Consider the following 14,874-nt stretch of genomic DNA (forward strand, 5'->3'; position numbering starts at 1 on the left):
AAATGGTTAATGGCGCCTTGCTAGGTCGTAGCCATTAACTTAGCTGAAGGCTATTCTAACTGTCTCTCGGCAAATGAGAGAAAGGCTTCGTCAGTGTAGTCGCTAGCAACGTCGTCGTACAACTGGGGCGAGTGCTCGTACGTCTCTCGAGACCTGCCTTGTGGTGGCGCTCGGTCTGCGATCCCTGCCAGTGGCGACACGCGGGTCCGACATGTACTAATGGACCGCGGCCGATTTAAGCTACCACCTAGCAAGTGTGGTGTCTGGCGGTGACACCACACTAACATGGAAAGTAAGCGTTTCCGGACACATGTCCACATAACATATTTTCTTTCTTTGTATGTGAGGAATGTTTCCTGAAAGTTTGGCCGTACCTTTTTGTAACACCCTGTATATTATAGTTGGATTTAATTTATAAATATATTATCTCTTTAATATCATTGTTATCGTAACATACTGAATATATCTTTTTTTTAATAGATTTTAAGATCATTCATACAATAACATTTTTGAATGGACTCCCTGACACCACAAAACCAACTAGCAAACACTACCCTGACGCAATGGAGAAACCTCTGACGAATATTCATGACCAACAGATCCTGCAAGGGATCTGAGTACTGGTAGCTTTTCTGAAGCCAAACTGGTAACTTTGGGAAAACGCAACTCATCAATTTAGTATTGCTGACAAAGGGAGAAATCGAGCTAGATGCAGTTCAGCCCAGTATTCGGGAAATTCAGCAAAAGCCCTCGCTCGCATCACTGACACGAAAATTTCACATAAGGTGTGGCAGTCTTTAGTCGGCCTCAGTAGCTGATTGGTCAGCGTAGATGGTTGCCATGCCGAGGATCCGGGTTTGCCAAGGATTATTTTTTCCTTGGTGGGAGGACTGGTATGGGGTTCACTCAGCCTCGTGACGCCAATTGACGAGCTGCTTGAAAGAAAAATAGCGGCTCCGTGGTCTGGAAAGTCGGTAAAATGGCCGGCAGAGCGATGTGCTGACCACATGTTTCTCGATACCACATCCACATGGCGCCATAAGACAGGATAGATGACACAGCGGCCAGTCGACATCCCTTGGACCTCCACACATTAGTCGACGACCTTGTTATTTGTGGCAGTCTTTTTCTTTATCCTTAATGTATCTACCCGACATAAAATCCGAACTGGAGAATAAATTGCTACGTCCGTTCGTTTTCATAGGGCTAGGAAATGGTATTTTGCAAGGAAAAATCCTTGCGCATGCGTTTGGCTGTCTTCTAAGTACTCGATCATTCTCCTCGTCACCAGAGGTCCAAATTGGATTGTTATGACTTTGCTTATAACACAAATAACACAAAATAGCATTTGTCCTCTTGCTGTAATCTAGATTTTTAATCGGTTGTGGCGCTCTTTTATGAGGTTCATGTTCATTATTCTAAGATTCATCTTTAATAAGGTCATTGTGTGAAAGAATAATCATTTGCCATTTATACTCTGTTGGTTTACAGTGTCTGTGTTACAACGTAGATTATACGTATTACTGCTAACAGTCCCAGTATAAAAGAATTAGTTGCGTGCTCATTATTGTTTACTTTTGGTACACGCTATTCGAAATATTATCACCACTTCATCTTCAGTGAAGGTTTAACTATAAAATTGTGATTTCAATGCAGAAACTGCTGTAACATTTCTTTCTTGTGAGGCCTGATGCAGATTTTCATCACTATTCCCAACTGCGCATCTCGTGGTACTATACAGTTTAATACCGTATCAGCATTTTTCTCTTTTTGTTGCTGCTTTGCTTTACAGTGACATGGCGCTTCAGTTTCGTTTACGTGTAATTTGAGCTGAAGGTAATATGAAAAAAATTCTGCCTTTCGAGCTTCTTAGTGTGTTAGCAGAAATTTTAAATCGGTATCATTCTGTACTGTGTCTGCAGAAGTAGTTGAAGTTATCTTGTGTAGTTTCCTGAAATGAGGAGTGAGTCCTAGAATCCTATTAACTTCTTTATTATTAACGAAGTTTTAAGTATATTGCGCAAGGGCAAGGGAAATAATGATGTTTTATGTCTTTGTCTTACAGCTAAACGAAATAGGTAAATGGCACAAGCCGTGGTTCTTCATGCATGTGAAATCTTTCCTGAAGAAGGGCAAAGGGACAGAATACATTCCGCTAAGAGACTATTACCACCGACACTCAAGATCAATCTTCTGGGAGATTCAGGTGTGTAACTCTTTCTTTCGAATTATTGCATCAAGTGAATTGCATCTAGTTCGGATTTTCACGTTTATTGTTACGACAAGCAATTTTATACACTTCTGGTGAAGTAAAATGTTTTTATTGTGTGTGTGTTCTTATGTTAAAATGTGCTTTTGTTCCAGGACATAGTACCTTTCGGAAACAATATACTCTTCCGTTGGCTTTTTGGTTGGATGGTTCCGCCCAAGGTTTCTCTACTAAAATTGACACAGGGAGAAACAGTTAAGAAGCTGTATGAGAATAATCACATTATACAGGACATGCTCGTCCCGATGCAAGAACTGAAGAAGTCAATCGAAGTGTTTCACAAAGAGGTTGAGGTGAGTCTCAGAAAATTGCTTAATAAAGGTTTCTCGGTGGGAGGTGTGCATATTGTAAATCGCATACAGTAATTATGTTCTAGTTAGACTCGATACATGACGACTGACTGTTTTTAACCTGTAATTCAGGCGACTTCGATGTGTAGATCAGGGCAAGACTCTAACTTCATATAAAACGAAAGAAAATGGACATTTAAGATTTTTTTTTTTTTTTTTTTTTTTTTTTTTTTTTTTGCCGCTTCCCTCCCATGAAACTATACCATAAAAGCGTCGGTCAATTACCGAAACAAGGGAATGAGATTTTAATTTAAGTGTCGAGAGTTAGATTTTCAACATTACCCATGCAGAAATTGGCAACTATAGGGCTGGTTTGACTTCCCGTTTCCAGATCATCATGATGCTCGTAGTATTCCTTATTAAACTGAAGTGTATTGCAGCCAGACACTGAAAAAAGGGAATGGCTGTATCAGATGAAGAAGAGAAGTTCCGTTTTTAATATTACTTATTTTATTGGGATCAATTTGAACAGAGAAATAGCTTCAGCCCTCTGAAAAATAACCTCGCTGTTAGTGCCTACTGCTGCAGTATTTATGATGAGGGAATATTTGCGTTTTATCAATAGAGGATAGCGTGTCATTTACATGTTAGGAAGTTAGAATGACTCTGATACCTAATGTTGTGCTACAATGATAGTAATTTATTAGCGATAGGAGGGTGATAATTGACTAAAAGTGCTAATAATGTTACCTAACACGTGTAACTGTTTTTTAATACTGAAATACGAGGTCAGCATTTACATTAAATAATTTTATGTGTCTTGCTTTGACGTCAGATTGTATATCGGTGGTCCGTAAGTACAGACTTTTAAGTCAACATCACATATGCATTTTCTGTCAGAATAGAACAGCGTGAGTCCGAAAGGGGCCCCACTTTGTGGGTTAAGATTTCGGGCGTTACACCAGGTAGATTTTCAAGGTTACGGGTATATAGATAAACCGTTATGATGTTACTGTAAAGCTGAAACATCAGGAAAGTCAAGGAAGCGCCAAGTCCAGTCATTGCCTTGGCAGCCAAAGTTATTAACTGATACACACTGCCGAACTCTAAATCGTACTGTATGACCCAGTAATCTGAAATCTTTGCTTTGTCAACTATACTGCCTGATAAAAAGTCCCCGGACACATCTGTGTAATGCGGGATTGACTGCTAGATATCAGGAGAGGCGCACCTGCCAGGATAAAAGAAGGCAGGGAGTGTAGTGCTGTCAGTAGAGTAGTAGTACCAGCAGAATTGATAGGTCAGGAGAGCTCAGAGACTTCGAACGTGAACCAGTCATTGAATGGCACCTGAGTAACAGACCCATCAGGGATATTAAAACCCTTCTAAAGCTGCCAAAGTCGACTTTTGGTGATGTGATTTTGTAGTGGAAATGCGATGGAATAACCGCAGTTAAATCAAGACTAGGCAGACCTAACGGACGGGAACTGCCGAGTATTGTGGAGGCTGATTGTACGGAATCACGCGAAATTACAGGAAGGAATCACTCGCTATTTCCATCAGTTCAGTTAGCGTAATGACTATGCGTTGGGAGTTAAAAAGAATGCAATACAATGCTCGAGCAGCTCCTCATAAGAAACATTTCTGGAGTCAGTGCTAAGCGATGCTTGAGGTACCGCCACTGGACAATGGATGACTGAAAACGAGTGATTTGGAGGGATGAATCACGTTATACCCTATGACAGTCCGATGGAAGGGTTTGGATTAGGCGAATGCCTGGAGAACGTTTATTGTATTTATTGAGATTTTCCTCTATATAAAGGTTTTCCTCCAACATAACAAATACTCGGAAATTTTTGTATCTTTCACATAAGATCTTAATTTATCTCCTCAGGATGTCCCTCCAGGTGTTTCGATCTTGTATCTCTTCTTCCAGTGCGTCAGGTCTTCTCATTGTTAAGCGTACATTTTGGAGCCAAGTGGTCATAGGTCGTACTTCTTCTCTTCTTTCCCTCTGGTTCCCATTCAAGGATCATTTTCGGAATTCTAGCTTCCTCCATTCTTCTTACATATCTGTCCCATTGGAACTGCTTTCTATCCGTCACATTATGTATTCTTTCTCTTTATTATTTCGTCGTTTCTTACTTTCTCTATTCTAGAAATTCTTGCTGATCTTCTCCAGAAGTCCATTCCTACTACTTGCACCTTTTTTTTAAGTGTTTCAGATTTGTAGTACAAGTCTCCCCTCCATACATAACTACGCTTTCTAGTATCGATTTATGTATGATTTTTTTGGTTCGGTTTATTACATTTCTGCTTCACAAGATTGATTTGAGCACCCGATGACCTTCCTTCCACCGCTAATTCTTTTATTAAATTCTACCTTTGATTTTCCCTGCAACTCTAAAACGGGGCCCAAATAACAGAAAGTTCTTAATTTTATTTCCTTCTATGTATAAGTCATCTGGAACATTAGTGAAGCATTCTATTTTCTGGTAATTAATCTTCAATCCCCAGTTTCTATATTCCATTGCTAATTTCTTACACATATTATTTGCATCCTCCACGTCTCGTGCTATTACTACTTGATCATCAGCAAATAGTAGGCGATGTAAATAAACTACATCTTTAATTTCTAGCCCCATCCCATTGCATTTACGTGACCATATCTTAATCTATATAGATTTTTAAATAATGTTGGTGATATAGGGCAGCCTCGTAACATACCCTTGCTGGTTCTAAATTTCTGTGAAAGTGTACTACCAATTTTAACTTGACATATGTTGTCTTCATACATTTCCTGTATTATTTTGATTAAAGGACCCTTTATGTTTGCCAGATGTAATGCTCTTCAAAGTAGTTTTCTCGGGACAGTATTATATGCTTTTTCTAAATCTATAAAAATTAATACTATGTTTTTTAATTTTTCCCTGTTTCTCTAAGATCTGTCGTAATGTGAAAATAAGATCTACGCATGAACTACCAACCGTGAAGCCATATTGTTCTTCCTGGGTTTTAAAATTTATTTCCAGCTTATTTTTACTTATTTTCCCAAAACTTCTCATTAATGTGTTTATAACACAAACTCCTCGGTAATTCGAGCAGCTTAAATATAGTATTAATACAGGCCAGCTTCCTTTCCTCGAGTATTGAATCTCCATGTAACATTTTATTGAATAACGTGTTATTAGCTTCACAATTTTGTCACAACCATGTTTTAAGAGCTCCATATTGATATTGCCTGGTCCGGGTGATTTACCATTCTTCCCCGTTCTTAATACCTTACTCACCTCGCTTTCTAAAACTTGGGTATCTTCCCCTTCCTGTTCCTTCCACTCTTTCTTCCTCCAGATACTCTTCTCTCTCCTCATTTAATAATTTCCGGAAATATTATTCCCATTATTTTGGTGTTATCAGTTGAAGATTGGTTTTGTCTTTTGTCTCTTGTCGAAGTCCTTTTAATGCTGACCACGCTTGTTTCGCTCTCCCAAATCCTCGTTTGGTATTGATATTGGCACATGTCCTTTCCCATGCTTCATTCTTTGCTATTCTTATTTTTTATCATTTCAGTCTTCTTTTCCCTGTAGATTGTTCTTGTTACTTCCGATTTATCATTCAAACACCGGCTGAATGCGTTCCTCTTCTGTTTAACTGCCACTTCTATTTCCTCGGATCACCATTCTGTTGTACGGCTGTGTTTGTTTCGCCTGGAGAACGTAACCTGCTATAACAGTGACGCCAACAATGAAGTACGGAGGAGATGTTATAGTATGTTGGTATTTTTCGTGGCTAGAGTGTGGTCCCCATATCCCGCTTTCGAAAATGCTAAATGTGCGAAAGACTGTATACTACTTACAATAGAGGAATATTTCGGAGATGATGATTGTATCAGCATGACAATACACCCAGTCATAAAGCATTATCTGTGAGACAATGGTTTCTTTATCACTTCATTCTTCTTTTCCTTGTAGAGTGTTCTTGTTACTTCCGATTTATCATTCAGCCACCGGTTGAATGCGTTCCTCTTTTCTTTAACTGCCACTTCTATTTCCTCCGACCACCATTCTGCTGTACGGCTGAACAATAACATTCCTGAAATGGACTGGATTGCCCTGAATCTCGACCTGTACCCAAAGACAGAGCGTCGATTTCGCTCGAAACCCCAGAGTGCAAAGTCATTACCTTTTCTGGTGTCGGCAGTTAACTAAGAATGGGCCGTCATTCATCTACAGAAATTCAGACACGCCACTGAAAGGGTCCCCAGCAGTGTTCAGGCCGTCAAAAAAGGTGATGGGTGGACCCAGCCATACTAATACTCCACTAATAGGTGTCCAGATACATAGTTCAGAGAGTGTATATGGAGGTCTGGATGCAGCGCTGAGTCGTAGAAATATCCGTTCAGAGATAATAAGGTTCTGTTTTCAGGTTCGTGTTGCTTCTTCTCAGTCACTGACCAAAAGAATCGACATTTCTTATAATGGTTCTAACAACGCTGCCATTGATAGTGGAGAACTGAAACGAGGTTTTGAGCTATAGAGCATGACATGGTATTCGAATAAGCGCGTGTCGTCTAGGGGATGTCTAGTGAATGGTATTTCCTGTAGTGTTAGCGACAGTGAACTTGGAATGAAGATAGGAGCTTGTTTCTTCTGCTTTGAGGTCTGCGCATTAATTTTGCTAAATAGGAAAATAAACAGTAGTGTTTATCGAAAGTATGAGAACAGTATGCTTGCGACACGATGGCAGTTGTTTCAATACGATTTTCGCTGCATCAGTGTGACAAAACTCACCTCTATTAAGTAAGGAAATACGAGTATGCTTCATGATTCGAAGAACATCAGATGGCTCTGCTCAGCTGGTCTGCTTAAAACCCTGGACTAAACACCATTGGATGAATTAAAGCATAGATTGCGTATTAAACACACTTCCCCAACAACATGGCAACAATATTCACCATGGTTTAGGAAAAATTCGTATGTATTCCGCCATTGGCGGTTCAGAACCGTAACACAAGTGTTTCCGAAGATTATGCTCAAACAGTAGCAGAAAGAGCTCTACTCGTGTATTATCTTCATGACTAATGACTCCGAAATCAGCAGCAATGTGTGTGCCGAGACTTTTCTCCTCGACGCATCTCATTAGCGCCATACGTAAAGGAGCAATTCATTTAACCTGAAGGAAGAAAGAGCAATATTACATCACCAATGAGGCAACATTAGAAGTTACTGGGAGAAGCAAAAGGTTTTACCCTACTAGACCAGCAAAGAAACAAAGATAAAAGAGAAGAGATCCATACATATATGCTAACTTATGAAACACAGAAATAAAAAAAATGAAAAATATTGCAGGTAATAGAAGATGAAAACCTATCTAAATAATTTGTATGAAGCACATCTTTTTATATATCATCATAAATAAAACATTATTCTGCTGTGACCACTTTCGACTTTACCTCATCATTTTGAAGATTTTGCAGCTTGATGTGGTATAAATGACGTGTCCATGATTACATTATACGTCAAATCTATAATTAACACTATGGGAGCAAGTGTTCCTGGTATGTTACTCGACGTCATTCAGAACCCAAACAGGAATCAAGCCAGCGCATCTGTATATATGACTTGAGTTTTTATCTTGTATCAATCGAATTATTGTATATCATCTTAAAAATAATCCCTGGACGAGAATAAATTACTATACTATATTCTAATATGCTATTCTCTACTATAGGAAAAACTCAAAATTCTCTTTCTGTGATTTAGAGAAACCAAGGAAAATGTTAATCTGGATGACTGGACGGGGATTCAAACCCCGCTGCTCATAAAAGTGAATCCACTCCGTTAACGACTACTTCACCTCGCTCAGTTTCAATGGCGAAGGCAGCTTAAAAGTTCTCGTTCTGTTAATTCAGTCTATTGCACAGTTTCGCATTTGACACGAGAATTTCATGACAGTGGATGAACAGTCAGTATAAGGACTTAAGTTCAATGCACGAGTACAATCCTTTGATATAACATTTATAATGTAAACTATTAGCGACTTCCTCAGACTGTAAAGCGTTACGCTTTTACCTGTCGTTAACTAACTTAGTTCTGATAGCGTGCTCAGTCTTGGCGTAGTCTGTAGGTGTTTTTCAACGTCCTTTTGGAACTGTTTCCGAACTTCCACTCCCAAGTACATTAAACAAGCAAATGAAGTGTGAAGTGGCTTTGATAACATTATTCGCATACAATTTACCTCTCGGCTTATTGGTGAAGATAAACTTGCACCAGGTACTACGTTAGGGAATGGAAAGCACCGACAGAATACATGACGACCTAAGACCTGAATAGTGATTGCCGGAACATATATGTAACAGAAAGTGTGATCCAGTGTTGATGTATAGCCATTGTGTAAAGCATTTATAAAGTGGAACAAATATCACACAGCATGACCTGCAGTAAAGATCTAGTCGACTCATTACCAGATTCCACATACGTGTAACTCTAACAGCGACTACATAGCTCTGATTTGTCTAGTAGTGACTGAATATCTCTGATTTGTTTGATGCATTCTGCATACCTCCAATTTTTACCATATTATCTAGTAGTGACTGCATATCTCTGGCTTGTCATAACGACATAATCCTGACTTTCTTCTGCATAGATATGGATTTAGTCTCAAATTTGTGAATTAATGCGAGATAGGGGAGTTAGTATCAAAGTGTAGCATTAATGCTCTGTATCTAAATCAAATTCTTGTTGTTTTAGGTCTATCCACTGTGGCTGTGTCCGTTCAAATTAACCAACGAGCCAGGCATGGTTCATTCGTTTAGCAATAAAGACGAGTTATATGTCGATATAGGAGTATATGGGGTGCCTAAAGTTAAGAATTTCCATCCTGTGGACACAACAAGGCGCTTAGAAGAACATGTAAGAAATGTAAAAGGGTAAGTTCTCAGAATGAGTCTTTCACTACAGCGCAGAGTACACTGTTTTGGAACTTCCTGACAGTTTAAAATTGTATGCCTTTCTGGGAATGGAACCCGGAACCTTGCCTTCGCTGGTAGTGCACGTAACCCATGAAGCTGTCCAGGCACGGCACATGGAGTCCTGTGCCTAGATACTTCAGCCGGTTTCTATCTGTAATGAAGTTTCAGGGATTTCTATTCTAGCGAGCCCACAGTATGGATGAGGTCGAAGGACGACATATTTTTGGTACAGATTTATGCTGCACTATTGATTTATTTACGTGTAGTGATTATGAAGTTACACGACGAGCTCGTTTTGGCGTTTTTGCCATTATCAACCATACCTGCGCAGATGGCACGACAGGTGTAATGTTGTTCCTTACGTCTATGTTAGTTTCTGTGTCTACATATGACACATAATGCTTACGTCTTTGGTATGACTTCATCCATATTGCATCTTGGACCGTAAGTATCAGTTGTCTTCCTGCGTACTGTCTTTCTGTGTACTTTTATTTGTGTGAACTCGATAAAAGTATATTAGATAGCTCTTTGAGAGCTCTGGCTCCAGTGATTCTATATGTTTATAATGGAAATTATATTTTGTGGAATGTCAATGATTACACTTCGTTTTCAGAGTTCATATTTTGTGGTTTAATGTAAACAATAAATATTCTAGTGTTTAGTGTTTGTCGTGATAACTTACCTTTTTTCTGTTATAATGTCAATAAAATTTTCCAGGTACTTTTTTTTTATTTTTAAAACCTGTCTGATCATTAAGGAAGTCCAGTAGGTATACTTCTTAATGAGTGTAAATTTCCATTTTCAAAATGTTCATGGTACATCCTTTAGACACTTTGTGTGGAAATTTTAAGGCATTTTCAGTATTTTCTGCCTCTTGCTTATGACTTTGTAAAGTTAAGAAAAATATGGATGGCAGTTTCGTGTATGTTCTTTAAACCTAACTCCGAAATTCCTACCCCTTTGTCTGATATAAAATGTGATACGATTATCACAAGAAGTTTGAAGACGCCAAGTTTTAAAAAGTGGAGATCTTATTTCTTGTTGGTCATATTTTGGCACTCAAGTTGATATTTTTACCAAATTCCAGGTTAATTTCTATTTCCTCATTCATCTTCTTCGATATTTGGCTAATGTGTGGTTTTGTGAGACAGGTAGGTTTATTTGTGCTTTTACAGTTAAACACTGAGAAAGTGGCATACATATAATGAAATACAGAAACAATCGCCAGACACTTATTCAATGACCCTACTCTGCTATTATTGAGGAGAGTTAGAATTTTTCGGCGTAAAACCGATATCCAACCAGGCTATATCAACATATATGCTTGTACCCCCATATCATCATATCGTTGTAATAAACACAATTCGTATCCTGCACAATTCAAAATCATCACTTCTGCATCGTGGATATAGCTATCGACAACCAGATACTCATACATAAACCGTGAAGACAGAAAGAGCCCAAAACTCGTAGGCACGTGCATCATATATAATTGTAGCGCTAGATATTCCCCGTGAGGTCTGTCGGTCATCCACTACTGCCAACGCTCACAAGGCAAATGCCCCATACATGCTGGCCTGATGCGTGATCAGAGCGCCCTCCGCAGTCAGCGGCCAATCTCCAAACTGGTGTGCAAAGGCTGGGCTGGTTCCTTTGACACAAAAACGTCTAACGGTACTCCTTCCGGTCTGGCCTGTTTGCTGCTGTGGTTTCTGCAATAAGTTGCGATTATCTCCAGTCTCTGGGATTACAAGAGCATTAAATTTCTCAGCTCTGTCAATGAGAAATCCTTCCTCAATCGTGAATTAATTTACCAATTTCGAGACCGATATTAGCTGTATTACCCTATTTTACATGCCAAAAATCGACGTATTTATGACACTTTTATGTTGAAATCATCGAGTAGCATATGAAAATTTCCGGGATTTCATGCAGTTTCACGTGGTTTGCCAGAATATTATATCACGATATTAACAACATAGCAGTATACTACCGACACGTGCTGTTTTATTATTTACTTGTTATAAAATATGGTGAGCTATTGTATAGGAAGCATTGTTTCTTAAAAATCCATTTTGAAATCCGAATTATGATTTCGGAGTATATTATTATTACCACATTTAAGAAAATGACGTCAGTGGTGACTCAGGTCAGTAATTATTTACATCACTACTATAACTCTTTTTATAATTGGGTTTGAGAACTGCATATTTTAAACTCTGCATAAATGTTGACAATGATGGATTACATATTTCAGAGGGAGTGGTACTTACCACAAGATAACTCTTTAAAATTTTGTTTGTAATGCCATAAACTTTTTTTGAGTCAGTTTATTATTTTCTTAATTTCAGATAGGGAAAGCAGATCCTTAAATTTAGTGAAAGTTGCTTCCTCAATATATTGCCTTCGTTGTTTTCCACTCCTAGGCCTGCTGTCTCCGTTAAATTCAAGCAATGGTTACTAAAATATCAGCTAACTGTGAGTTATCGTTCATAGCCTTACCATTAAAATCAGTAGAGATTTTATCTTGTTCTATGATCTGTTATCACTTTTCTCCCTACATTCCATTTAATTCTGTTATTGGAAATATTAATTTCAGACAGAAAGTGCGTACTTCTAGAGGTTTTAATGTATTCTCCTAATAATATTAAGTATTTTTTTGTTGTAGGATACTGAAACAGAGTATTTATTCGTTCTTGTCAACATATTAATTTAACTTTTCCATTTACAAACTATTCTAATTCCATTAGTGATCCCATGGCTTTTTGCATAGTCTCTTAAATGTCTTTTCTAATTTATTTACTGAGAAAGATATTTTTACCCTATAAATTTTTCCCAGTCTACTCTTTTAAAATTATTTTTTAAAGTCTTCTGTCTTTCATTCATTAATTATTACAACTGTTTTCCATAATGGCGTTTCAGAACCGAATGGCAGTATGGTGCTTATTCCTATTACCTGCTCATCATATTAAGAGTGTCCATAAACTTCTGGGTACACATTTATTTTTCCACCTCCGTAGCTGAGTGGTCAGCCCAGGGTGAGTGCCATGCGGAGGACACAGGTTCGATTACCGGTGCTGCCAGGGACTTTTCCTTGAAGGAGGGACTGGAACGGCGTGCACTCAGCCACGTAGTGCCAGTTGAGTAGCTACTTGACCGATTAGTAGCGGCTCCAGGTCGCGAAAGCTGGCAATGGCTGGGAGGAAGGTGTGCTGACTTCACATCCCTCTACACTGCATCCAATGACGCCATTGGCAGAGGATGACGTGGCGGTCGGGCGCTAGCGATGGGCCAGCCTGGGGCTTCAGGCAGAGTTTATGTTTACACATTTAGTTCTTTTACTTTCGTCTATAAAGAAATTATGAAACATTGTACTACTATCGTAATCCAAATGCGCCGGTAAATTAATTAATCTAATCTAATTACGTATATGATCCAAATAATATTTGTAGATTGTTTTATACTCTCAGATTCGCTTAGAAAATCTACATATGAATCACTACAGACTGTTATTTCATTCTATTTTTGACAGGTAGCATATAAAAGAATCAATATGCCTAATAAATAGTTGAAAGTGTCCCACTGGAATTTTGCTCACAGTTACAATTATAAATGAGATACTTTTAGTATCAGTTCACAAGAACATTCATTTTTGTCCTGATCTCGGTAAAATTTATTTGTTTCAATTTTTTCTAAACTTGTGAAATGCTATTGTATGTGTTTAAACTGTTCCCTTCTCCACATTTACTCTACAAAGGGAAGATAATAATGTATAACCAATTACACTACATTCACTATCCCTGTGGTTATATGGTGGTTACATAGACACAGGACATGTATCTTTTCATGACATAAACTTTCTAAACAAACAAGAAATTTATTTACAATATTTCTTAATCCCCCAATATTCTGATTAAATAAGCGGATGCTACTTTTCAGTGAATTCTTATAGTGGAATCTTCTTCCATTGTCATTTCCTTTAAAACAGTTTGAGTGAATTTTTATTCTAATCGAAAATAGATGCCTCTCTGGCTAGTAATGAAAGAGGTTTAATGTGATATTGGACCCGCATATATTTTCTGTAAGAAGCTTAGCTAATCTATCATTCCTTCTCTAATTCAGATGTAGACCGTGTCTAGCGTATCCTCGTCTCCCAATTTCATTAGTGAGCGCAACATTAACAACTCTGTGTTCACACGGCGTGCAGCGGTTTTTGCCACGATTGCCGTTCCTTCTTCATCTAGGGCACTGCTAATACTATGTTCTTTGTATTTAGCCAGGATGTTACCTGCTCTACCTACTATGACCACCTTCTCTCCTTTACCAAAATTCCTACACAATGACCAAATATCCTCTATCATCTTGGCAGACTGGCACTTGGCTTCACAATACTTGTGACTTGGTAACCTGATCCTAGTTATGAAATACGTTAAGATCCACTGTCGGAAGCTTACATCAGAAATGAACAGCCGGAATTTTATACAAGCTGAGCTTGGTGCATGTATTTTATGCAATCCCCTGCAGATGACATAGTTGCAACTAATTTAATTCCTAATGGTTTCACACTAACACTGCCTCGAACGTTATGGAAATATTTCTATCAGAACTGTCGAGAAGTTATCATCAGAATACTTAGCTATATTAAATGGACCTCCAACTGCTGTTTTATCGCTTGGTAGATGGTGACAATTTTAATGTTAATCTATCCGCCGGCAGCATGTCCATGAAGAGTGCCTCAAGTATTGGTTATAACATTAAACTAAAGAATTATAGAAGTGAAAATCTCCTTAAAGCTTTCCAGAAATGACTGCAATCGGCCGCTTTATAAAGGCATCTGAAAGCCATTATTCATCACAATCGAAGTGTTCCACATCCGTACTGCAGAAAATCTCGAATGTTCCTTACATCGTTAGTAATGATAATTTTCTCTATAAGAAGGCAAGAACTGAAATATATACTTGCTAAAGAAACTCGTTTTACCGGTAACCAACTTTATACTTCACTAATGCTTGACGTTTCTTTTCTTATTTTTCAAAGTTGCGTTACTGCCTCTCATTACTGTATAAGTAAGTTTACTGTTTCTTTCGATAGCATTTTAAATACCCAAATGTTCTAATGATTTACGACTTACCGTTAATGTCTCTTGTTCCTTCAGAGCTATGAATAAGAAGTTAGTCTCTGGATAGTCTGTGCATCGGATTCCAAGGCAAGACCTGTAGCTGTCTCTTCTCTTACATGACAGTATCTGCGCTGACGTTCTTCCTTCAGCTAAAGCAAATACATAACATTGACTTTTCGTAATTTCTATACAAAGTTATTAAGTAAAATGATTTTTTTCTTTTTTG

General features: G+C 38.3%; 1 protein-coding gene across 1 annotated transcript in view; it reads left to right on the forward strand.

Moving 5' to 3' along the window:
* Positions 1-14,874, forward strand: part of LOC126249721 (delta(24)-sterol reductase-like) — a 63,134-nt gene that overhangs the window by 47,424 nt on the left and 836 nt on the right. Inside the window, exons 7-9 of the mRNA XM_049951402.1 lie at positions 2,066-2,206; positions 2,365-2,562; positions 9,309-9,487. Of these exons, the coding sequence (XP_049807359.1) occupies positions 2,066-2,206; positions 2,365-2,562; positions 9,309-9,487 (518 nt within the window). The remainder of the gene's footprint in view (positions 1-2,065; positions 2,207-2,364; positions 2,563-9,308; positions 9,488-14,874) is intronic.

This window comes from Schistocerca nitens, chromosome 3 (genome assembly GCF_023898315.1).
Source record: "Schistocerca nitens isolate TAMUIC-IGC-003100 chromosome 3, iqSchNite1.1, whole genome shotgun sequence".
NCBI classification, from domain to species: Eukaryota; Metazoa; Arthropoda; class Insecta; order Orthoptera; family Acrididae; genus Schistocerca; species Schistocerca nitens.